The sequence below is a fragment of the Solenopsis invicta genome, chromosome 8, assembly GCF_016802725.1.
Source record: "Solenopsis invicta isolate M01_SB chromosome 8, UNIL_Sinv_3.0, whole genome shotgun sequence".
NCBI lineage: Eukaryota > Metazoa > Arthropoda > Insecta > Hymenoptera > Formicidae > Solenopsis > Solenopsis invicta.
The window spans coordinates 351,541-378,665 of NC_052671.1; the positions used below are offsets into that span (position 1 = coordinate 351,541).

Consider the following 27,125-nt stretch of genomic DNA (forward strand, 5'->3'; position numbering starts at 1 on the left):
TATATGTAATATGTTATTAATGTAAAGAAACATAAACAAAGAAGCACATCATTAATAAACAAAGACTTTTATTTTCATTAATTTTATGAATTCACATATGTATATTATACTTGGGCTATTTTAAAAAGATAGATGTTTTATATCTTCTTTTTTCACTTAACATTTTAAAAGTTACTAATACTCAATCTATGGCACATAACTACAACTGGAAACGTAAAATACCTATATAATGAATACAAGTTCTACCTTGTAGAACTGTTTCAGCATCGTGCATGATATAATTTGTTATTATTTATCAAATACTTTTTTATGTATCTCAATTTCAATGACTAGATTAAGTTAATTCATGATAAACTTTTCATTACTAAACAATAAGTACAAAGTGCAATAGGTGATAAAAAAGTTAAGCAAGCGAATAATTTGCACTTGAATAAGAACAGAGATATGAGAAAAGTGAGAATAAAAGAATATACAATGCATTTTCAGGGAAAGAATTCTTCATAAATTTCGTTAATAATTCACTAGATATGTCTGTGTGTGTGTGTGTGTGTGTGTGTGTGTGTGTATACACATAGACACACACGCGCACGCACGCACACGAACACGTACACGTACGCACACACACGCATGAATGCACATATGTAACACACATATACAAAAAGATTAATTAGAAATTGTTATATTTTGCGCAAATACTTAGGCTTGTTTTGAATTCAATGTATTATCTACATGAGTTTAATAAATGACAAAATTATATCGATTCGATCAGCTTTAAAAAATAAATACTTGCATGATACATACCATTCATCATTTTCAAAATATTCTCACTTCTAAACATAAATATTTTCGTCAAATATATTCAAAACATTCACAGCATTCGTGACATTCGTACACGATGTCACTAATACGCAATTTCAGTGTCTTATCTAAGTTTTATTCGTTATTCCTTAATAGAGTACGATATTATAAATGCACATGTTATCCACATGTAATTGTAAAGTCTTAAGAAGCACCATTATGTACATTATGTAAACTGACAATTGTTTCACTATAGTATTTACAAAAAGAAACTAATTGCACAAACATAAACGCATGTTTATATATTTGCTAAATATGTCTATTAAACGTCTTTAATCATCACACATTTTCTTCCTTGAAAAAATATGTATTAATTTAAAGAAATGCCTTGTATCCAAGAACTGAGGTCACTGGTATCCTCACAACTAAGACTCAATGCATGCTTCTCACTCTGCTTGGTGCCCAAAAGTAATTCAGCTGCCGTTCGACCAGTCAAATATGCTCCGTGCACCGTGCTATAGAACGAGGAATGGGTGTGTTCGCCAGCAAACGCCACGAGAATTTTGATCGCGTCATCCGTTTTCTCATTTTCCGTTCTCTCCTGAACCAATGGCTCAGCCAAACTCCTAATGTCCAATTGACTCGCTCCGACAGCCATCGCGGTGTAAGAACCTTGCGTATAAGGTTGAGAATGCCACGTAGTGCGTAAACAGTTTTTGGGGGTCGGTACGAAAGGATCATTGAGAAATCGTCGCAGGATCGTAGTACACACTTCTGCCACTTCTGTGGTACTAAGCTTTTCCATATATTCTGCCGCGCGACCGGATATCCAACCGAGCAGCAGCGTATCCGAGATCTTGATAAAGGAATATATCTTTCTAAACCAGGTCTTGCTGATGTCCCACTTCTCCGTCTCGGATAATCGCTCGTCATCCCAGAGAAGCATCACTTCCGATACACCGGGATTTAGAAAAGGCCGTTCGTATTCAAGAAATATCTTATTCACCGTACCGAACATTAATCTGCTTATTGCTTCGAGTTTGTATGCGGGTAACGACGGTTCAAATAAGTCCTGAGCTGTCCTTTTCAAAACTCCCAACGGTAACGTACATAGTACGTGTTGCGCGGTGATCGTTTTTCCATTTTCACATTGTACTTCTATAAGGCTATTCGATTTAGAATCGGATTTTTCTGTAAGATCGTCTTGGCAACACTTTGATTTCTGCCACCTAAAATAAACGAATAACAAGTTATTGTTAGTTTTTATTATACATTAGGTCATTCCATCATTTATTACTCTCTCACGTTCTTCTTTTTTTACATTTAAGAATTACTGTAAGCTCACCTAATCTTTGTTACTGCATGTTTCGTAAGAATACGGTCCTTTGGTATATGTTTTGAAACTGGTTCCAATATAGCGCTATATCCGTTTGGAAGACTGATATTACCACCTTGAAGCTCGTCATAGGAGCCCATTTCCAGGAGATCAACATCATCCATACTGTCGCAGCCTGTGACGCAGGTTTCTCTCTTGAGTAAACAATCGAAGATCAGTTGTCTTATTCTTCGTTGTTCAGGTGGCAAAGATGACAGATATATCTCCGCTTCCAGAGCTATGTGTGCCCCTACGCTGGTTATACCATCTGGTGGACTGTACGTGCTCAGGAAGTATTCTTCGCATCGTCTCAAAAAACATACGTAAGCCTCATAAATCTCTCGCAGTACAGGAAACGGCAACTGTTTCCCATCTTCCAACGCTGCCACTACTTTATGAGGTTTCGGCACATGTACAATGTCTATTAAACCATTCGCCATTGCTAACTCAAACATGGGATTACCTAACACTCCATGGATCCAATTTGCTCCTAATTCAACTTTCTCATTGCCTAGAGAGATGAATGGGAAAAAATTCTTATACATTCTGTATCACTTTTTTTTTTATAATAGCAATAACATTTCATTGTACTTTTATATAAAGAATCAACATTATAGTCCGTTACTTTAAACTTTTAAATATAAAATTATTTCATGTCATGAAAATAATAAAATATACAATTTTGATAAAAAATTTGTTCACAAAAGATTTTCACAAAAATATCTTTATCTTTTGCGTTTACTAAGTACAAATAATATTTTCTTACTTACACATAAAATTATACATTCTGATCAATGTTCTAAAAAAATCCATCTAATATATTTATTCCGAAAATTTGCTATAATTTTCTCAAGATACTGATTCTACTTCGTCTTGTATTGTCATATAATTGACATAAATTTGTACATGTTAAAAAATTATAAGGCTAAATAGGGATTTTAAATATGTTATTACTATAATTATAGGGTCGGTCACTATTATATCACGGAGCAAATAAATTTAGAAATGAGTTAAACACTTTGTCAAGATAAGGAAAGGTTAGGGTGATCGTACCGACTTGCGTTGCGATAATTCGACCACCTATACGTCCACGCGCCTCGACGATAAGAAAATCTGTCTCGTTGTTCTTCAAAAAATGAGTCGCAGCCGACAATCCAGCCATACCCGCACCGATAATCAAGATCTTACATGACAGTCGGTCATCCTCCGAATTATTCGTAGATTCCGCCATGTTCGTTACATATGAGCGACGAGCGACATCGGCTGTCACAGCACTCACAGCTCACAGCTGTAATCGGCACACACATGGTGCAGTGCAGACGGTACAGTGTGGTATGTATGTATGCACGTATGTACATACACATGCATGCGGTATATAATATGCGTACGTCTGAGTAAGCGGCAGTAAACGTACTAGAGATGTTTCAGAGAAGTCTCTTCGATACTAATATATTCTTTAGCGATTTATTGAATTCGTGCTATTATAGAAATTAATTTATTATGACGTTCAAAGAAATGTCTGATTTTCTCGTGCATAATAGCTTAGAATTGTTGGGTTACGAGATGAATAAAAAAAAAGAAAAAGAAACGTAAGAATATCAGATATAAAGAAGTCTTGGATTCAATTCCTATTAAGCACATATAATCATATCTAAAAAAAAATGCTAAAACAGGTTGTCGAATCAATCGCGTTTAAGCATAAAGCCAAGCATAGGCGATTTAATAGATAATTTCCCATACAACACAAAACTTGCAACAATATTGTTGCAACGTTGCAGCAAAATGTTGCAACAATATTTCTGCAGCCTTCTATGCTGTATGGGTTCAAATGAAATTTACCTTCTTCTCTTTCACGTAATCTGGAATGATAGAATTATAATGAATTATTTTATTACAATTTCAATACACTTTTTATAAATTTTGATACTATTTCAGACCAATCCAGCAAAATTACTAAAAAACTTGTGCCCATTTCAACCAATGTAGATTAACTTTGATTTCAGTTTAACTTACTCTTAATCTTTTTCCAATTTTTAGAACTAAAGAAAGATAAAGAGCAAGTTAAATTGTGATCAAAGTTAATCTGCATTGGTGGAATAGGCATTAGCTGAACAAAAAAATCCAGAGAAAATATGCAATTCCTTTTATTTAGCAGTAATCAGATAAATCATGGGACAGCAAATAATCTATGCCAAATTAATCATATTTTATAAACTTATTAAGCCTGCATTTCTCACACTTTTCATAAATACCTTGCTTCTGTGTATAGACAAATTTTGTATTTGTATTCTATATTATATTTACTCTACGCTGTGTGTATGTATATACAAAATCACATCTTTGTTTTAAATTATATGGTGCATATATGTATATACACTTTATATAACTTTAACATTTCCAACTTCCAACATTTATAAGTGCGTCAAGATAATTATTTCTTGCCACCATCCAGGTAATTCAGGTCATGTTAAGAACAGGAATTAAAGTACATAAATTGGAAATTAATAACGAGGTTGGATATATGGAAAATGTGTTTGGATGTTACTCAAAGATACTTCAATTTCCTGGAAAAAAAATACAATGAACTTGAAGACACTATAGGATACTTCATAGTTAACACATTTAAAAATTTTGAGAAAGGATATAGACATTCTAAGTATTTATAAAAAGTATTCCAATTCTTATGAAAAAGTCTAAAAAAACTATAAAATTATACAGACATTTTGAAAAATTATATAAAAGTAATCTGAGAAAAATTTTTTAGCAGGGGCCTATACGTACGTACAAGGTCCGTGGATTGGCGTTGGAGGGGAAGGAAGGTCGTTGCATAGCCGCCATTTTCGAGACAGCGAGTCAGTGTTAGTGTATGTACGTAGATAGTAAGGTACTACAGCTATTAGTTGTGTGAGTGAGCGAGTGTGCAGTAAAAGTATGGCCGCCGCCATTTTCGTTCCACATCGTTGAAGTGGATGCAACGACCTTCCTTCCCCTCCAACGCCAATCCACGGACCTTGCGTACGTATCACTCGGCACTGCTCGACGTAGCTGTCATCTAACAAGGGCTGAGTATATTACAGTGTTCTGTCGGTATGTTATCCTCTTAGGATAAAACGCTGTAACAGTCATTAATAATCACCCTGTATATGAATCACCTGATGTAGGGGAAAGTAGGTAAATTGCACGCACCTAAGGGAAATTTATCGCAGTGAAGTGATTTTTAAAGTTGAAATCGATACGAGTACAGAAATAGAAACTTTAAACATTTTTTTATCATTATGTATTGTCATATTGAACAATTTTTTATTTGGTAATGCTATATTCAGCAAAAAGAAGCAAGTGGTTAAACGAAAAAATTTCTCGGGCCTTGGGTAATTGTACGTGCGGTTGGATAAATGGACGCGGAGGAAAAATGAGGTTATAGCCCATTCTTTTAACTACACTACACTGCACTACACTGTACTAGTGGCACTATAGTTGATCTCACGTGGTCTCACGCCTTTCAAGATGGATGCGTAAAATTGTCGACGGCGAACTTGATTTGATAAAAAAACAATTACTTGATGACTATTTAATTAAATTTAATAAACAATAGCTCAAAGAACGCAGGGAAAAACGTACTTTTGTTAGGTATAACAAAATTAAATGACTAAAGTAAAAATACGGACTTATTGCCTTATTTTCTGAACGCCAAAATCGCAAGAAAAATCATGATTTTACTTTTTCTTATTTTTTCAATTAACTACGTTTTTAAATGATATAACGTATGGTTATATATTTAAAAAATGCCTTCAGCCTACAAATATCGTCGTGATATAATTTCTATTCATCGGGAAGGTGCCAAACCACGAAGCGTACAATTACCCAGTGCGTACAATAACCCTACTTTCCCCTATTAGAATATTTTGAAAAAATAGTATGGCTTAAATTTGTTAAGCTAAGTTAAAGTTGTACAAAAAGTTCTTTAGTATTTTTTTTTGTAAAGAATTTTCTCTTTTAAATAAGAAAGTTTAATGTAATATTTACTCATCAACTTTCTTGTGTTTCGTGATCGTGCGCGTGCATGCATATACAGGGTGTATGATAATGGTTGTCCCCACGTTTTACCGTAGGAGTTGACTTACCGACTTGCACTTGTAGTTCACTAAACGCTCCTTAGATGGCAGATGCTTCGGCACAGGACCGAATTACACGTACATACAGGCCCCTGGTGAAACTTTTTCTCAGATTTTTTTCGTATCATTTTTCAGAACATGTATATAATTTTTTATAAAACGTTATAAAATCTAAAACTTAAGAAAGCATTTTTTTAAAATTGTGAAATAAGAAATCTCAGAATATTTCAAAATTCACATGTATAAAAAGTTCTAAGAAAAGATGTAGACTTTTTAAGTATTTCATGTTGTATTTTCGAAAAATGTTCCAATTCGTATAAAAATTATGAGAAAAACTTTAACCAGGAATGTTTTCGGGAAAAATATGATAAAATATAAAAAATTTTTTATAATTATGGAATCGTTTTAAAAAGTTATAAATTTTTTATTTTTTGTTGAAAAAAAATGTAAGAAAATATTAGACAATCTAAAGAATTTTACATAGTTTCACATGCGATCATTCTGAGAAACTATGAAATTTGTTATCTTATATTATTTGGGAAAAGTGTTAAAAAATATTAGATAATTTGAACAATTTTTCAGAATTTATAATAGGATCGTTCTGATCGAGATATTATATTTTACGTTTCGGTGAAAAAAATGAGAATCGATCAGAACGATCCTATTATAAATTCTGAAAAATTGTTTAAATTATCTAATATTTCTTAACACTTTTCCTAAATAATATGAAATAATTCGGTAAAACGTAGGGACAACCATTATCATACACTCTGTATGTGTAAAATTGAATCTTTTGTCTTAAATAATATTAAATAATAATACATTATGTAGGATTGACGAAATTAAAACACGAGAATAGAAGGCCTATGTCAGTCACAATGGTTCTTGGTGCAGAATAATGATTTTTAATTTTTACAATTTTCAACTCAACTGCGCGCCACATATTCATCGGACTTGAAACATAATGTTTGAAGAAATATGTATAACATTTTTCCTCCCCGGAAAAACTGGAAATGATTTTATTGCGAAAAAGTAACACCTCAGTTAGAATTCGAACCTGGATCTCCCAAATTTCATGCGGGCGTCATATCGCTTCAACCACCGAAGCATGTTTAATAATAAGGGTTAAATAATATTAGAAATTCAATAATTTGCAACAAATAATGCTGTATACGAGGAGGTAACCACTTCGAAAATAAATGTACACTGAACTGCAAATTTGAAGACTTTACTAGATTTTACCAGACTACGTGGACTTCATTGGACTACGCTAGACTTTATTGGACTTTATCGAAATTTATTATGGTTGATAAAAGATTTTTTTTAAAAAAAGGTTATCAAAAGTTTTGGTCGTACTATTTTCTAAAAATTTTTAAAGAGACAGCATCGTGTGATCTTTGGTAACTGATTTCGGCCAAAAATTTGTTACAACAGCCAATGACTCATGGCCAACAACACATGAAATTTATTCAACTTTATTCATCGAACTATATTGGACTTGGTCGGATTTTTAACAAGTTGTATGTACACCAGAACTCAAGAGTGATTACCTCCTCGGCTGTATATTAATTTCTATAATTATAATATGTATAGAAATTTTAACAACAAAGTCTCTTGAACCAACCTTTTTTTATCAAGTTTTGGATATACTACAAGCTGACTAGCAATTTGGAAAACTATCTTGTATAAAATGAATTATTTATTATTTTATAACAATGACGTGAGAATACTTGAAAGACGCTAATCATTTCATATAGATAATTATGGATTTACATAAATCTAGGTTTTAAATTACATGTTACAGAGATTTTGATGAATGAATAACTTTGCATATTTACTATTTTGCAAAGATATAAATTGTAATATATTTTAGTATCAATGAGGCGTGGTCGCGTCAAGTGAACGCGTTAGCGAAAATTATTATCAACCCAAATTATTATTAAGTAGTATTAAAATAATAATAAAATAAAATCTCTGTAACGTATATGTACATACATTGTTAACTTAATTCAATCTACAAGATTTAAAAAAAACTCTTATTCGTAAATTGTTTACAAAATAGGCGACACTCGAGTCGCGAAAATATTTCCCTAATTACTATCATCATTCAAAAAACAAGCTTTCAGATATTGAAGTCTTAACTCTCAACAAGATTTTTCGTGATTTCTCATTTTTTAATAAAGATAACACACAACGACATGTATATGTTACATAGAGTAGGTGTTTTGTTTAATTTGACCTTGTGCATTTGTGACGTTTGTTGGTGCAGGTCCAGCGGCTTGATCATCCTGATCATTTTGTCCGCAAGCTTTACGAACGTATTGCGGAGTAAGGACAACCTCTTCTTCCATTTCTAATACTCGTTTATCTAATTCTGTGCATGCTGCCATTTCTTTTTCAAAATTTGCAAGCATTTGTGGTGAATTATATTTTTCAGGATCATCGTGAAATACTACCATACCATCTTTTTGATTAATAGTCGCAAAAATTTCGCCATCTTCAATCTAAAAAGACACAAAGATCGCTAGTGAACAATATCGATTCATATATTACAGATACTGTGCACAAAATACACCTTAGTTCCAATTAATCTTAGAGACTATCTTTTTATTCGTTAGAGGAAAGTCAATGTCTTTTTTCTTTTAACAAAAGCATAAAGATAAGAATAATTCTTCATTAACTGAAAAAATTAATAAGAAACAACAAGGACTAAACTTTTAGATTGATAAAGAATAAAATCTTATTTCCATTTCCATTGAGTTTTAACATAAATTTTGTTGTTAAGAAAAAAGTCAATATCTTTATAGTGAGAAAATATGAAATTTATTATAATTTATCAAGAAATTTATGAATCTATCTCGAGAACTATTGATAGATGATTTTCAAATATTCACTGCTGCGTGATGACAGAAACTCACCATGTTTAAAATATATTTTTCCGCTTCAGCGGGCCCTGACAACTGAACTCTACTTGCAACGTCACTCAAGCTAAGCGTCAGAAAAGTCTTGGTCAGCCTCTGTATGTTTTTCTTATACAAGTAAGCAAGCACTTGTTTCACAAGTCCTAGATTGTGATCTCTCACAAATACTTGCTGATACTTGGTGATGATACTCTGCACTTCTTCACAGCTATTAACCAGGTAGGCCGTAGCCAATTCCTGATATTGTTGGCTCAATGGCTTAATATATCTATTGATCACTTGACTCGTATACCTCGGCAAATTTAACACTTTCCCATGTAAAATCAGTGAAATTAAAATGTATTTTTTGTAGGCCTCCAGCATGATGTAGCTAACTGCCATTGCAGGTGTTGTCACGCATACTTCGAAGAAATACAACGCCCGATCGTAATTCTTTAATGCCGTATATATCATGCCTCCATAATAGTAGTACAGTAAGAAATATTTTGAATCAAACTGGCCTCCTTCCTGGCTAATGCCTGTGACATCTATGTCGAGAAACTCGAGTGCTGGTTTAAAACACTTGGACAGAAGACATAATTGGCACAAGTCTGCATGTATTGAAGTCAGCTGACTGTCAAAAAGTTGTATTTTACGTATTGCGCGGCGCAATAATTCAATTCCACGTAATGGCGTTTTTGACTCGACTAAGCTCTGTGTAAACATATGACATAACTCTGCATCTGTAAGAATTTTTTTAATGCCAGTGAAAAAATAAATATTATTGATGTATTTGAAAAACTTATTGAACATTTATTTGAAAAATTTATTCAACATTTAAAAAAACTAAAATTTTTCAAGAATTATATATGTATATATTTAGATGTGTGTAAATATTTAATATCAGAAAAACATACACTTCTCTGTAGATAAATTTAGCAAATACTTATTTTTCCAAATTAGAAATTTGTAATTATATACTGAAATACAGTAAATATTGTAAAAATTTAAGTAGATTGTACAACATGTATAAGTCAATTTTAAATTAAAATTTTGTAATTAAATTTTGTAATTCTATAGAAAATAGTTTTCAAGACAGACATATCGAGATAGATACTTTCTCTTTCAATAATTGGGAAAATCAGTTGGCTAAATTGGAATAAATATCATTCTTACATATAGTTTCTTGCAATTATGGTTAAGATAAACTTGTTACATATGAAATAACATTGACGATTGCTTAATAACACATTAATGAAAATCATAATGGAACGCTCGATACACTTACATGTGTCTGGTGCAAATCTAACTTGTTCTCCATTACAGCCGATAATAAACTCCTGAACCTGATTAAACAAGACTTTCGGCGCATCAGAATTATTTCCACCGTTGGGATTAGGCAGTGAAAATTTTGCACAAAGCACTGCCAGAATACCTAACGAATGTTGCTGCAGATCCAACGTTTCCAAAACATTGTCCAAATGTTGTCCATTTTTCGTTAATACTTCGACGCTTTTGCTTATAATATCATATAGTTCTCTAAAATTGCCTGTATATGCAAACAGGTTAAATATATGAAAAACATAAAATTCTTTCCTTATCTAAATGTTATCCAAGCTATTGGGACAAGGCTTCGCGTTTCGCTTAGCTTCTTGCCGTTTTGAGGTTAAGTTCCTGGGTCGCTTGCAATACTTTGGAACTGGTCGTACCTTGCTTCGAAAACGTTCGAACGTTATTTACAAACTGCTCCAATGCTGATGCCATTGCTGCAGACGATCTCTTATCATCACCTTTGCCTACTTTCAGAGATTATATTAATCAGCAAACATCCAGTTGAAGCGACGTCACGACGTTTTGGTTTTGGAACAAAGGTGGAACGTGCCAAAATCTGCTGAACATGGAACGGAACGTGGACCAGTGGACTTTGGACGAAGGAACGCGTGGAGCCGGTGGAACCTTAGAACATATACTATTGATATACTGATAATATAATATATACTACTGTGCACTACTGGAAGGAGCGTAGGCAGTTGGATTTGAAAATTTGACGCGAGAGAAGATTGACAAGGATGGGTATATAATGCGCCTGGGTATATAATCGACAATGCGCGGCATGCTCAAGACAAATCAAACTGATGCGCGCGCGGCGCGAAATCTGTGGGAATCATCGAGATGAAAAGATAATCAAATTTTTAGCTATTTTATTATAAACGCAGTGATTAATTGACCAAGTTAATTAAGAGAATTTGTGTCAATTTAGAATTTTATTTAATAAATATTAAATCATACACGTAAACTTAATATGTGTATTCTCATTAATATAAACATATTGATTAGAAACGCTTTACAATATTTTAATTTAGTATGATTTTAGTGATACAACTTAAAATATAAATCCATTTCATGATTGGGAAACAACAAAGTATTAAACAATGTAATTAATAGAGAAGAAGAAAGACGTATTATGACTACTATCGACAATATAATATGGCTGTTCCATATTATTTCCGTTATTAGGTGACGTATTCTAACAATTGCTTATGCAGGAGTTATTTGTTTAGTAGTCCGCCGTTTTTTAGTGACGCTAATATACCAATACATAATCGACTGACAATTGTTCTAAGGCATTTTTACTTTTAAGCACTTTTGTAAACTTTTTCAAGGTATACTTTTAACTTTTAATTACATGCACATACTTCCTCATTATTCTTAAACTGAAGTGTATTATCACACGAATGTACGTGCACTCGAGTGTTTTCTTGTTATTTAACTTTTTATTCGGCCGTATACATTTCGAGTTATACAAAGTTAAAACAATAACATGGAATTTTGTTAATATGACTTTTCTAAGCAAAACTTTTATATTGAAATATCTCTTCGATAAATCGATTGTCATTGTAAAGAGCGGTGTTTAGAAACATTAGAGACATTATTTTATGCCTGTTGTTCAATGTTAAACAGAGATAAAATGATATATTTTTAATGAAATTTCTAATGGTATTTTTAAAATTTCTTAACGCAGGAAACTTCTAAATCAGGAAAATTCTAAACAATGGAAAATTAAAAATATACAGAGTGTCCCAAAAAGCTCGGATCCCCTAGCTTTTAAGAGCGAATTCCTTGGAACATTTTAAGAAAAAAATTCTAATAGAAAAATGTCGAAGGTATAATGCTTTCCAAATTATTCGCGATTAAAGTTTACGAATTACAGAGCTGGCATTTCACGCGCTCAGGCATGGTGACATGACAAGGTACCACAAGGGTACCTTTTAACATTGAGGTTGTCATATAAATACGCAGTGACATTTATATTAAGAAATTATTACTGTAGGAAACATATTTGTACATTACATATGCATAATTAACGTTTTCAACAAAATATTAATTCAATAATAAAATGTTTTGATAGCAGTTGGATCCGCTGTCAAAATAAATTCATTACCATGTTCATACGATAAGAAATTTTATGGTAATATATCGATAATATTGATAATTTATGCGATGATCGATATGAAAAAGATTGAATATAATATATTAATAAAGTAGAATTCAGACATATCAAATTATATCTATTTAACATTACGGCGTTTACATGTAATTACCGATTAACATTTTTAATAGATATTTTAATAAAATATTGTAAATATTGATACATTACCATAAAATTTCTTATCATATAAACATGGTAATGAATTTATTTTGACAGCTGATTTTGTCGGCTATCGTAACATTTTGCATTTTGTTATTAAATTGATATTTTGTTGAAAACGTTAATTATGCATATGTAATGTACAAATATGTTTTTTACAGTAATAATTTCTTAATATAAATGTAACTGCGTATTTATATGACAACCTCAAGGTGAAAAAGTACCTTTTTGTGGTAGCATGTCATGTCACCATACCTAAACGCGCCGTGACAACTTTTTATTGGCAAATAATTTAAAATTGTACTCTCAACATTTTTATATTTTTTAAGATCTTTTTCTTAGAATGTTCCAAGGAATCCGCTCTTAAAAGGGAATCCGAGCTTTCTGGGACACCTTGTATATTTTTGTAACACAGGGTGCTGTGTTTCTTTTAAACCAAACCAATTTTTTTAAATTATTTTTATGGATAGCCATGTTACAACCACTTTTTTTCTTCCACCGTTTATGCAGTGTATTAGATTTTTATAAATCACGTTAGGACGTGAAAATAATGAATATTTCATTACTTTGAGTCTAGAATCTGTCAAACAACACTCTGACGAAGATGTAATCGTTTAAGTTAATCAATAGAAAATATTCATTATAAACAAAGTTATTCAATAAAAAGAAAATTGGTGCCATATTATCCTCTTCTCCTCTATCTACTTAGTTTTTGCGAAATTTTAGTAAAATTTTCCCATTAAGAATGATCTGATAATTAAATAATATGAAAATAAATAATAATCATAGAACATAAGTACGATATGTATAATACGGAATGTATTGTTCTGGGCAGGAAGTTTGATTTTGGTCAGGAATAAAACTGTTCGCTTCTCCAAGTGAAAAGAGAAACGACTAAAAATGATTATTCGTTCATTCTTTATTTCCTCTTGATCCTTTCCTTTTTTGATTTGTATTCTAACGATCAGTCAAGGTATTTTTTTTTAATTTATAGATAATTTGATTTCTATTTAATTTCGCAATTTCTCGATTTGCATTTATCTGTGGCGCGGCGCGGTGCGGCGCGGTGCGGCGCGGCGCGTTGTCGCCAGTCGCGTGAATTGCGTTGCTAGGTAACCGATAATCGTTTAATGTCGATTATCCGACAATAGCCAGCAACTGACGTAACAATATAACAAGTAGTTAAAATAACAAGTGGACTCGATTTTGAAAAGAAGAATGTCGAGCGCGACGTACGACGAAATTTGGAGAATTGGCCAAACGTTGCTGGCGGAAACGATTCAAACGGACACGGTGCTTCAGGGTGCGAAAGCACAAAAGGATCGTAGAAAGGCCCACGACGTTGTTTCGGCATTGTACGTGAGATACATTCTCGCGTGTAACAAACTCGAGCGATGCTACGATCAAGCGATACAGCCTCAGAAGCGCCTGCTGATGAAACGATTGTTGGACGCGAGTCTCGGCAGAGTGTTGGAGTTGAAACACGAGCTAGTCGATATCGATCTCTCGGAGCACAGCTATTACGACGACGCGCTGATCGAGTGCGGCGTAACGCCGCAAGAAGCCGAGATCCGGATACCTAGCTACTATAGACGCGATCGAATCGCGGAGATCGAAAAGAGACGGAAATTCATAGAGGATACTCTCCGAAATACGGGCGCGCTTCACGAGATCGCAGTGCCCACCAAAATTACCGAGTCTCAGGCTATACGGCTCATTCAGGTGCGAGCGTTTCGAGCTTTAAGTCAAATTTCAAGTAATATTGATCTTTATTATTTAAAAGACACACAGTATCGATATATCGCTTTTCTATTTTCTCCAAAAGATTCTCTAAGCGTAAGCTGCACGTAAACTTTAATGCTTCTCAGGCACACGAACGAGCGAGACAAGGTAGACTGCGGTATCAATTTATGAAAGAAGTTCGCGAAATGAAGGAAAGATCGACTATCAAACCAGAAATGGAAGAAAAGGATGAAGCCAACGAAAAGCTGGCAGCACTGAAAATTCAGAAAGTATGGAAGGGATATATCACTAGGTGTTATATAGGCAAGAGACGCCTCGAGGAAATGTTACTTATAGGTAAGAAACAGTCGCGACGTCATTTTCCAGTTGATTTTTCCGCTCGAAAAATAAAATTACTCTAAATTTATATCCATGCAAAAGAACACTTTTATTGTAGTAACTAAAAATTTAGCTAGATATAGATCAGAAAATAATTTTATGTGAGATTGCGTTCGAGCGTGCAATGATCCTGCTGAAAAGAATTTTGACATTCTAGTAGCCATCTCAAACGTTCGATAGCATAATTATTACTTTCAGGTCTGTGTACGTCGGCAAAATTGTCCTTTCCATGCAGTTGTGATAAATTTAGTGAAATCCCCTCCTTGGTTCGCGCCGCGCGCCGCGCGCCGCGCGCCGTCTCCTTTGAAAACAAGATTAGTTAAATAAATTCTAAAAATTTTATCTCATACTTTTCACATTTCATGAGCAATACTTAAGAAAAAAATTCTGCTTTTGCATTTTTGTCACATGAATAAATGTTGCAACAGAAATGTTTCTAAAATCTATCATATTAAATATATTGCAGTAAATTTTTAAATTAGTCTTTTTTTTAAGTTTCTAAATTAGACAAATTTTCTGCTTGAATTAATAATCAATCAACTCTTTCAATATTGTAATATTTCTACAAGATTTCAAATGCAAGAACCCCAGACATTGTCTTTCTGCTACTCCAGGAGACATCTGTGAAAAAATTCTAGACACACTTCGAAACCTTACCGAAATGTTCCATTTCTGAGACATGTATGAAAAATTTTGGTGCTGTGTGGCCATGCTGCCACACTTACGGCAACGTGTGGCATTTTCACTACGCTCTACAAAAGCATATTAGCATTTATCGTCTGTTTCTCTCTATTTAGTCTCTGCTAATACTTGTCCGCATCGAAAGAGGCGAGAAACAACTCGGTTGCGTTTCACTGCGTTTCACCGCGTTTCACTCGATATATATACATACATATATATATCAAGGTATCAATTTTTTCTCAAGGAATGTTGCAGCCTAGTCAAGTGATCTCGGAGAGTGCCAGGCAAGCGGAAAGACTGAAACAGCAGAGATACGAAAAGCAGTTAGATTTCCAGCGTCAATACGAATACTTGATTGTAGAAGCCACGGAAAGAATTCGCAAGGAGAGAAGCGCTATTATGGAAGAAAACATAAGAAATGAAATTCGTAATTGGATCGACACTTATTTTCAACAAACCGGAAAGATACCTGATTTGCCGTCCGCTGAAAGCGGAGGTTCGCGAATGATTTTCAGTAGACAGGTAATAAAGGAGGCTTTCCAGCAACGGAAACACAGTCATACGACTCTAAATTTTCAGTACCTTCTCAGAAAAGATTACTAATAAACAAGGTTAAAAATATTCTTTATTTACTTACCTAGAACAACACAAATGCGCACTATACGCGCGCCATTTATATTTAATTTCATGTTTACATATAACTAAATATAAATAATACAAATTTTAAAACTTAATTATACATTTATGATTAAGAATCATAGAGTTCACGACGACAAATGACAGCTTATGTTCTTGATGACAGTATGCCTTGATGCCATTATGAATAAATAGAAATAGAATATGAGTTAATTTATTATTAAATGCCTATAAAATTAGTATTAATAAATAGAATACATTAATATCACATTCTTGTAATTGATACCCAATGTATAACTTTTTTATGTCCTTTATATAACAAAATCTATACAAAATATAAAATTTAAACATGTTATAATTATTTTTTTTATAATTATTTAATATACATTAACGTTTATACCTAGCACGATTGTGCTAGGTAAAAAAAGATATACGAGTCATCAACTTCCAAGCACACGAGATTATCATACATCAATAACTTCTGAATCGATCTAAATACTAAGGTATTAATTCATTTTATCGTTTTATCAAATGAATGCGTTTTTTAAGCAAAAAACAGACCGAATTAAGTTGTACACCCAGTATTTTTCAATCCATGTCCGGTTGACGTATTTTTTAAATCAATGTTCGGTTGACATATTTTTTTAAATCAACGTCCGGTTGACTTTTTTTGATTTTTTTCAATACTTATTCAAAGTATTGTCCATCGCTAACCACTACTTTTTCCCAACTTTCTGGTAATTTATGGATTTCGTCGCGGAAGAAACGTTCATCTTTTGAAGCCAAGAATGAATCGAACCAATTTTTGATACCCTGTTCTGAAGTGAAACGTATTCCAGTCAAAGCGTTTCGCGTCGATCGAAACAAATGGTAGTCGAAAGGGGCAAGATCTGGACTATACGAGTATATACGGCGGGCAGTGATCCAGAACTTCTTATCCGCTATTTTCCAAAGAGTTTTTAACCGGAACAGCAACATGAGACCGAATGTTGTCATGGTGAAAGATTATGGACTCGTGTCTGGTCGCATATTCTGGACGTTTTTCGGCTATAGCTCGCGATTATTGAGCGATTATTGATTTCACTTATAATCAGATTATTTGTAATAATCACTGCAGCGCACTATTTTTAAGTTAGTTATAAATGATTTACATTAGCTTATAGTAGTTGAACTATCCACAGTGACTTAAAAAATGTGTCCAATAATTTTAAGCCAAGAAAATAATGTCATATCCGTAATCTCATTGCAATAATCATTCCTATATAGTTTAACTATTCATAAAATAATTATCACTATATATTAATTTTGTAATTAGAGCACGCAAAGTAAGAACACTGCAGGGACAACTAACTGACATACATTACACATTTTTCTTCATATTTTAATTATTTACAGAAATTTTGTAAAATTAAAAACTTTGAAATTAAAAATATATATATCTCAATCTCTATACAATTAATATTAATACATTTACAATCCGACGTGAGGTATTTGGACCTATATAAAGTAGAACAACAAATACACATAAAATAAAAAAAAAGAAAACAAATTTTATTATGTAAAATTATATATTCATATATATTTGAATTTTTGGGCCCTATAATAATCACTACATCATTACAAAAGTGATTATTGACTTTCAATCTCAACGAACAGACAATCTTTTTTAAAGATTTCTTTTTTAATGTTTATTTTCCATTAATTTTACATTGTAAAAATACTAATTTTTTTATATTAATTATTTTATATTAATTCTTTATTTAAGATAATGATTTAGGAAAAACTATGCATTTAATGTTTATTTAATACTTACGACGAAAGGAACAGAGGTGTCCCCCTCCGATTTTAACGAGTCTTTAATATGTTGTAATATAGACAAAGATAAAAGACACGTATTTTTTTTATACGTGCCAATACTCACTTTTAGAGGGTGAAACATCCTTTTGAAGAAAATCAATTTTTTTTTCTTTCGAAGCGTATATAGTCGAAATTATAAAAGATAAAGTAAAATGTTCAAATTAAAAGTTAAATGGCTTGGTTAAAAGTCACATCTGTCTTTTTCACTAAAGCATTTAATTGCACTTACCTTTTGTATTACAGGGAACCGAAAGTACCGTGAGCAAGTCCACAGCGGTATCATCGAAGGAATCAAAGAAATCAAAACACTCAAAATCAAAGAAAGACAGCGAAACGGAGCAATCGGAGGACGAGACGGATCTAGGATTCAAATCTGCTCCCTCTAACTTTCTATCGGAATTAATTCACGCGAATCAAGAGTATCAGGATATTTGGAAGGACAAGGACGAATCGATGAACCTGGCGCAGTTGCCTTATCGCGATATGATAGAAGCGGAGAAGACGAAGGAAATCGAGGACGAAGTCAGAGTGATTGTGGATCAAGCGATGAGAGGTAATTGCTTTTAATCTAAAATGCTTCTTTCATTCCTTCCTGTGTCTCGTTGGAAAATTACATATTTACATAATTCTGCTATTCTATACTTGCTATTATATGTATACCTAAAAATTTATGCAACATTCGGTGTAGTTTAAATATTCGTGCTATTGTTACCACTGGTTAAAAATGGCAAGAAATTATATTATATTAAATATATACAAAAAGATACGTGCTGCAAGTATTGTTCTGCTGAGATTACATTGAGATTATCGACGCGAGTTACTCGACGCCCGTCAGTTGACAACTGACAATAATGTGACATATGATATTACGATTAGGCGACATAGAGGCTCTTCAGCTCGCATTAGACAGAGACAAAGGTTTTAAAGGAAAACGTGCGAAGAAACCTCAGAAGCGAGTTCGCAGAAGTGGAAAGAAAAATAAGAGGAAGAAGGAGAAAGATCTAACACCCGATAGAACGACAGAGTCTCTTTTCGAGGAGCTTCTCACGCAAGGAATTATTAAGCTTTATCCCGAGGTTTCTCTAGATGAGTTCAAGGGTGAAAAGTCTTTCGCGAATCACGATCTTTGTGAAAAGAGAAAAGAGAAAGATCCACTTCCGACACTCGGTATATTTAAATATATAGCAATTATAGCAATATAATGTTATTTCATTTCAATTAAACGTCTCTCAATGTCTCTCAAATCGGGCCATCTTTCGTAATATACATATAATTAAATCGTGTTAGGCGATATAAGGCAGTTAATCGCCGAATATTGTATACTTCCGCTGGGTAATCCAAATCTGAGAGAACTCACACCTCTCGTGAGATCAGTTCTGATAGCTGGTCCGCGCGGCAGTGGCAAAAAATTTTTGGTGAACGCGATCTGTACGGAACTCGGAGCTACGCTCTTCGACGTAACGCCAGCAAATATCGCTGGCAAGTATCCCGGTAAATCTGGTTTGATTATGCTCGTTCATCTAATATCGAAGGTTCGTATCAAAGCGATATATGTACATGTACTACTGTGTCCAAAAAGTAAGGTGACATTGCATTTTAAATCTCCCGCGCGCACGGATTTGGAAGAATAAAATTTTTTTTTAGGTTGGTAGGACTGTCTTTGACATCCAAGAGAAGTAACACGTCAAAATATCCATTAGTGTTTGAGATACGCATTGTTTTGTGAGCTGCTAAAAGTGAATTTCTCGTTTTTTGCCGTCACACACTGCGCTGATTATTCGTGATTTTTTAACCAAAAACTCGACTAATATCGTTCCACAACCACCGTATTCACCTGATTTGGCTCCATGCGACTTCTGGCTATTCAGCAAACTCAAGCGGCCGCTCCGGGGACACCGTTTCGCTGCGAAGAAGGAGCTAAAGGCCATTCCTGAAATCGATTATTACAACTGTTTCGAAGATTGGAAAATCCGTTGGAATAAGTGTATTATATCAGGGGGGGATTACTTTGAAGGGGACGAAATTGATTTGCAAGAATAAATAAAGAATTTTCGAAATAAATGCAACGTCACCTTACTTTATGGACACAGTAGTATAATACGATTCCCTGATAATATGAGTCCCAAACTTGAAGAAACAGATAAATTTTTCATACCGAAGAGGCAACGGATTTCAACCATGTCGCAACAAACTGATTGATCAGCATTTTAACACCGATTGGATCGCACAAATAATATAAAAATACAGGCACATTGCTATCTGGCTAGAATATTGATATTCTACTTGAACATTTATCTCTCTAATGAGTCGATTGTAGAATATTGCATACACACACACATTTCAAGTATAAATTTTCTCCTATCGAAGGTATCACGATTACTGCAGCCATCGGTGATCTTCATGGACGATGCGGAAAAACCGTTTGTTAAGAAAGTTGCGAAAACGGATAAGACCGATCCGAAACGTTTGAGAAAAGATTTACCAAAACTGGTGAAAAGTATCACCGGTGAAGACAGAGTTTTGTTTATCGGAACATCTAACAAGCCTTGGGAAGGCGACCCGAAACTCTTATATCAGACTTATGACAAAGTGATATACATTCCTCGACCAGATTACGGCACTGTGTCTCTTATATGGAAAGATTTACTCTACAAAGTAAGTTGCATCTTTAAACACTTTTGTTTGTAAATTCATATTTCACCAATTGCTGCTTTAAGCAGCTTTAATTCAAAGGTTTTCATCTCCATTAATTAATTGATAGATATATTAATATCATATATTAATCATTCGATAAAAACTACATGCCCATTCTTCATTTATTATACTAATTTATTTTTATGTTTACATTTGACAAATGTATCTTGCTTTTAGTATTCGGGTATTAGCCGACAATTTGATACGTCGGCTATGGCCAAAGCGTGCGACGGTTTTACGATAGGATCTATTTTAGCAGCGATTAACGAGGTTGATAAATTCAATTACAAATATCAACGTTATCATACACATCATATGCGTACATTATTATCTTTAATTTAACGTTTCCTTTGTACATATGATAATTCAGGTAATGACTACGAAACGTATGGTACAATTACGAATTCATCCTTTAACACATGCGGAATTGGTGAATACATTGAGTTTCAAAGATCCAGTGTATCGCGAAGAGGAAGATTCGTTTATAGGTTTGTAATAATGCGCAGCGAATGCTAGACTTAATTTTAGCAGGCTTACATTTGAAATTTTATGTTTCAGCCTGGTATTCCAAGACACCAACGTGTCGACGAAAGCAAAGAGCTTTGGAATTGGAACTAGAAAAGTTGAATGAAGCAAACGAGTCACAAAAAAAGAAAAAAGGCGGAAAAAAGTAGAACTGTCCGATATAAAAGAATCCTATTTTATACCATACGTTATCGATGACTCCGAAGACGAGAGAATATTTCTTATAAGAATTAGCGAGATAAATATAAATAAAAAATTTCAGCATGCTATTTTTCTTTCTTTCTAATCTTGCTTATATAACTTGTAGTTTTTTTGTCTAAAATAATAAAATTAATTAACAACTTTATTCGAAAAATTTTATTGGACATAATGTAACAATGAGAAAAGAAATTAACATGTAGATAATGATGAAAGAAAAAAATAATGCGAATAATTCAATAATGAATAATACAAATAATAAATAATAGTCAATAATATGAATAATAAATAATGCAAATAATGATCGAGTAATGAGCTAGAATATAATAGATGATAGTCAACAATATGAATAATGCAAATAATGAATAACGCGAATAATAAATAATAGTCAATAATATGAATAACAAATAAAACAAATAACGAATAAAATTTTATTTAAATAATCATCTAAATAAAAAATTATTTAAAAAATAACAAATCATACTCAACTCTGCACTGAAAGAACAAAATCATTTTGGAACTATAATTTGATAATTCTGATTCTACAATTTAAGTATCTGCTATTTGTTTTGCAAAGTAATAGCAACCAAAGTAGTACTACATATTAAAAAAACAAAAAATGTAATTATTGCAAGAATTTTTGTGCACTATTAATAATTAATAGCAAAATAACGACTCAACTGCATTACACAGCTGTATACTCTCTAAATTCTTTGGAGTGTAATCCCACTCTAAAAGTGTGAAAATCCTGCCAATCTTGATAAAAAGTGGCAGGATTTTCACACTTTTAGAGTGGAATTCCACTCTTTTAGATGAAATTCCATTCCAAAAATTTTAGAGAAAGTACATAGACTTCATACATATTCTTATATGACAATAACATTTTTCCACGTTTCACTGCTTAATAAAGCATAATGCCTTAATAACTAATTAATTATTTATTACGAGACACTTTTTGCATCAACAATATATTTTCTGTTGAAACTATTTCAAGTGGGTAGTATAGACGTAAGAGAGAGAGAGAGAGAGAGAGAGAGAGAGAGAGAGAGAGAGAGAGAATGAATGAATGAATGAATAGGCGTTTATTACTGTCCTAGGGCAAGCCCTCTAAGGACAGGCAGATACATAGCAAGAACAGATAAAGAAGAAAAGTGTCGACTTAAGACTAAATTATAAACATTAAAAAAAAAAAAATAAAAAAAAATAAAAAAAAACATAAAAATAAAAAAAAACTAAAGTAGAATAACGATGCATAGAATACAGATAAAGTATCGCAATAACAAAAGTAAAGATAAAGAGAGAGAGAGAGAGAGAGAGAGAGAGAGAGAGAGACATACGGTCAATTAGGTAAAGTACTCATATATGACTGGAATAATTATGAAAAGAGTGGAACGGTAAGTGCAGACGTATAGCATCCTAAGTACTAGAAATAAGAATGAAAAATCTCGGTCGGCTCAATTTTGTCGTTGCGTTGCCTACATTTATGTTATTATTTTTCTGTAGTTATTAACATATACTTATTATATTTTCTCAATTCATATAACTTATTTTATTATTACAATTTTCTAGTACAAAGTTGAGGCGCTTTTTATTCTCAATTGTCGAATTTCTAATTGCTAGTATAATTTCTTTCTTTAAGTGTAGAAAATAGATTAGAAATGCTTTTGCTCGTGCGCCACACTTTCACGAAGCCTCTATCTGTCTAACGACGGATTAAATTGTACGTACGTACGTACGCCTACGCTTGTTTATATTACGGGTCAAAGAGTTATCAAACTATTACGCCATTTAATTGAATTTTTTGAAATCACAAACAACTGAAATATGTAACAATTTTTAAATATATCTATAATAAAACAAACATTCTTTAAAAAAATATGATTTGTATAAAAATAAAAATAAATTGTTTTTCTATAAAATGAATAGTGTAATTCACCGATATAATAAAGAATAAATTATTTATAAAACAATTTATAAAACAATTATTTTTCTACAAATTAAGTACACGCAAATATTATTTTTCTTCAAAGCACCTTTGATTTCTTATATCAGTGACATGTAGTATAATTTTTATTTGCTGTGCATTGATATAATTTTTAACATAATAAAGCGAATCACGAGTCGGACGTGTGAATCGGTGTGTGATCTCGTTCATTCTCGTAATCGCTTCCACGTGATACATTGCGTGACGAAGCGCTCGAGACTGCATGCTGAATAATCGATAATCTCGAATGCATGAATCTCCGTCGTGCTGGTAATATTTTCTTGCCGATATCAATGTCGATTTTGATTAGAGTAACTGTAATTCGTATCGTTGTCGCTCACAAAGTCACAAAGCGGTATCTGCGATGCTAAACAGGATGCCTTCCCGCTTGCCTTTGGACGATGCACGATGCCACAAAGGTCTTGTTAAGCCCGATGATTCCTTATCTCTTTCTTCGATGAACGTGTTGGAATTCGACTATCGTTTTAATCATTTTAAAGAAGCTATTGTTACTTCCTTTAGAAGAAAATTCATATGTCTACATACTTTTCTTCCAAAGAATTGTAAAAATTATAAATCGTTTCAAAAATTTCACCTCTTATCCTATTCAACAAAATTTTATTTTACTTTTTTAGTGGTAATAAATAAGATTCTACACTTTGCAAAGGCAGCCCCTAATTTAAAGAATAATGATTAAAATAACGCTGTGACAAATATTTTATACTTTACGACTGAGAAAAAAAGGAAATCGTGATATAAGTGTGGAGTGATAAGATAATTTGCGTTGAATTTTAAGAGCGACTGTACAGTCTATTGAGACATTGCAGGAAGATTACTGCTCATTAATGTTCACTGCATTTTTATAAAAACTAAATTTTAGTTTTACATATAGCAGAGATTTTTACAGCTGTATAATACTTTTTATATAATTTTGAGAAATATATTATTATTAATTTTTTAACTTTAATTTTATGTACAAGAGAGAGTCGTAGGCTACTCGTCTACGTAAATCAAAAGCATTCTGATTCATCATATCATAATTAATGATCGCATGATCGTAGACGTTGCATATTACTTATTATTGCAGCTAAAAAATTATTTTAAAAAATTATTTTTTTTGCAAGCAAAAATATATTATATTTTAGAAAATGTTTATAAAATCCATTTCGTAATACTTATTAGTGTGTAAAATCTACAAAAGATATATTATTAATTAAGTATAAATAAAAGTGTCTTTTATGATACGTTGTGTGTGTGTGTGTGTGTGTGTGTGCGTGTGTGTGATTGTATATTATATCGCTATTCCATCCTCCTCTTCCGTCTCACAAACGCATCCTTCTTTCCCTTCTTCAATAAAATATAAATTACCTTCATTTTACAATATATCTAATGAACTTCTATCTATTGGATGTTTCAACATCCGTATTAAAGCTGCGTGAATTTAAATAACAACAAAACAAAAAATCTTTTATGTACTAATAAATAATCTTGTAACATAGCATTTTGATGATATTATTTCTAACATCTATTATATATTTAATAGAGAACTTTTGAATAGGTCTAAAATAAGATTGCATTATAAACAGAAATTTTTGGTATTGCAATATATTCTTCTTTCATCAAGGAATATGTATGAAAATAAAAAATTCAACTTTGGATTTAATATAAATTGTAAAAATTGTTATTATAAAACACAATTCTAAGCGTTGTCCAAGCAAAAATAAGTCCTAATTATTATAATTTTAAAGGCTTAGAAAAAAATACGTTTTTTTATCAAATTTTCCGCGGATTTTTTCGGTTTTTTCTCTTTTAATTACATACACTTCCTCATTATTCTTAAACTTGAGTATATTATCACACGAAGGTACGTACACTTGAGTGTCTTTTTGTTATTTAACTTTTTATTCGGCCATATACATTTCGAGTTATACAAAGTTAAAACAATAACATAAAATTTTGTTAATATGGTTTTTTAAGCAAAATTTTTATATCGAAATATTTCTTCGATAATCAATTGTCATTCTAAAGAAAGGTGTTTAGAAACATTAGAGACATTATTGCAGTGTATTACGCAGTGTATTAGATTTTTATAAATCATGTTAGGACGTGAAAATAATAAATATTTCATTACTTTCAGTCTAGAATCTATCAAACAACACTCTGACGAATGTAATCGTTCAAGTTTCAATAGAAAACATTAATTATAAACAAATTAATTCAATATAATAAAAATGGGTGCCATATTATCTTCTTCTTCTCCTTTAATTCTATCATACACTAATAAAAAATTTTCTTAAATAATTTTACTAAATATATTTATTAAAATGTATTAAGAATATTTTATTTGCAACAACAACACGTTGTTTATATCATAAGAAATATAATGTGATACATCTCTTGCTTGAAGAAATGGCATAGCATATTTAAAGAAAACTCATGATCCAGAGACCTCGAGTTTGATATCCCTATCTAGGATAAATGTTTTTCCGAAATATAGATATACAATATTAAATCATGGATTTAAATATCCAATTTCAAGAAAAATTGTACACAAACGCCTTGTGATACAACTTCTATAATCATTAATAACTATTAATTTCTTTTAAGACTTTAAGACTACACTTCTAATTTCTTTATGATTTCAAGTATTTCTTTATTTTCGTATTTAAAATCATTATTTATTAATAGCAAAATAATGTTTTCCAAATAATAAATACACTCCCTGATGTAAAGAAAATGCGTTGTATGCATACACAATCAGCTATTAAATAAAAATCTTGACCCTTTTTAAAGAGATAACGTTACTCTTGTTACAGTATATCAACACTGGCAAATGTTACGGCAAATTGTATACAATATTGTTGGAAAGGTGAAGAAGAGTAATTTATAAAAAAAAGTTGATGCCATGCAATATCAATTTTATTATTTACAGTACTATGTTATATAAGCAATAACAAATTAAAAAAAAAATATTTGCATGTGCAATTATAATGCACGAGTTTCGGAAAAATACAAATGCCGTAAAAAACATTTGGAATTTTCAAAATGCATCACAAACGTTTCTGTTTCTTTCTGAAATCCGTACATTATAATCACACACAAATATCCTATTTTTAAACTCATATTTTCTGACACAAGATAGCACTGCAAATAACTCAAACCAATTGTTTGTTACAGACAGCTCTTGTGAAATCATCTTTCCAATATGTTTCTTTTTTTCGTAATATCTGCTAGTGTTTTATGTAGCTCACATTATAACAAGAGCAACGCCAGTAAAGATCAATATTTTTGATTTAATGCGAATCGTCAAATGCCACGATTGCCACGCACGTTTATTCCTTACAGGGTTGAACACGTGCCCCTTGTTTTTCGTAAATATTAATTATCAAATTATTATTTCCATCTTTTCCCTCAAGTTTATTTTGATTAAAAGTTGAATAATAATTATAGAATATTCTAGCTTTCATTAAAATTAGTATAGAAACTAATATCGATATAGTAGTATGCGAAAACAAAGTAAGGAGCAGATGTTCAATTCTGTATCGCACAGATTCGTGTATGTTCACATCTCTATCATATTGGACATTTATATCGA

General features: G+C 32.2%; 3 protein-coding genes across 3 annotated transcripts; 1 reads left to right on the forward strand and 2 right to left on the reverse strand.

Moving 5' to 3' along the window:
- Window positions 1–50: 50 nt before the first annotated feature.
- On the reverse strand, window positions 51–4,067 carry LOC105192894 (spermine oxidase). The gene is made up of 3 exons (XM_011157180.3): window positions 3,227–4,067; window positions 2,144–2,684; window positions 51–2,027 (listed from the first exon to the last, which is right to left on the reverse strand). Exons 1-3 carry the CDS (start codon window positions 3,402–3,404, stop codon window positions 1,169–1,171), a joined length of 1,578 nt encoding a protein of 525 aa, XP_011155482.1. The 5' UTR covers window positions 3,405–4,067; the 3' UTR covers window positions 51–1,168.
- Window positions 4,068–7,895: 3,828 nt separating this feature from the next.
- Window positions 7,896–11,135, reverse strand: LOC105192893 (COP9 signalosome complex subunit 3). The gene is made up of 4 exons (XM_011157179.2): window positions 10,895–11,135; window positions 10,474–10,734; window positions 9,204–9,928; window positions 7,896–8,789 (listed from the first exon to the last, which is right to left on the reverse strand). The coding sequence occupies exons 1-4, from the start codon at window positions 10,947–10,949 to the stop codon at window positions 8,493–8,495; spliced, it is 1,338 nt and encodes a 445-aa protein (XP_011155481.1). The 5' UTR covers window positions 10,950–11,135; the 3' UTR covers window positions 7,896–8,492.
- Window positions 11,136–13,635: 2,500 nt separating this feature from the next.
- LOC105192918 (dynein regulatory complex protein 11) lies at window positions 13,636–21,694 on the forward strand. Its single transcript, XM_039452896.1, has 10 exons — window positions 13,636–14,556; window positions 14,703–14,913; window positions 15,881–16,158; window positions 18,373–18,682; window positions 19,006–19,296; window positions 19,417–19,661; window positions 20,497–20,784; window positions 21,001–21,093; window positions 21,194–21,311; window positions 21,382–21,694. Exons 1-10 carry the CDS (start codon window positions 14,053–14,055, stop codon window positions 21,495–21,497), a joined length of 2,454 nt encoding a protein of 817 aa, XP_039308830.1. The 5' UTR covers window positions 13,636–14,052; the 3' UTR covers window positions 21,498–21,694.
- The last annotated feature ends 5,431 nt before the right edge of the window (window positions 21,695–27,125 follow it).

Coding starts and splice junctions, on each gene's coding strand:
- LOC105192918 (XM_039452896.1), top strand. CDS start 14,053: ATGTCGAGCGCGACGTACGACGAAATTTGGAGAATTGGCCAAACGTTG. Junction 16,159..18,372: donor GAATGATTTTCAGTAGACAG/GTAATAAAGGAG, acceptor TTTGTATTACAG/GGAACCGAAAGTACCGTGAG. Junction 21,094..21,193: donor TTTTAGCAGCGATTAACGAG/GTTGATAAATTC, acceptor ATGATAATTCAG/GTAATGACTACGAAACGTAT.
- LOC105192893 (XM_011157179.2), bottom strand. CDS start 10,949: ATGGCATCAGCATTGGAGCAGTTTGTAAATAACGTTCGAACGTTTTCG. Junction 10,735..10,894: donor TCGAACGTTTTCGAAGCAAG/GTACGACCAGTT, acceptor TTGCATATACAG/GCAATTTTAGAGAACTATAT. Junction 8,790..9,203: donor AAAAATATATTTTAAACATG/GTGAGTTTCTGT, acceptor GTGTCTTTTTAG/ATTGAAGATGGCGAAATTTT.
- LOC105192894 (XM_011157180.3), bottom strand. CDS start 3,404: ATGGCGGAATCTACGAATAATTCGGAGGATGACCGACTGTCATGTAAG. Junction 2,685..3,226: donor AATTATCGCAACGCAAGTCG/GTACGATCACCC, acceptor TCATCTCTCTAG/GCAATGAGAAAGTTGAATTA. Junction 2,028..2,143: donor CATGCAGTAACAAAGATTAG/GTGAGCTTACAG, acceptor CGTTTATTTTAG/GTGGCAGAAATCAAAGTGTT.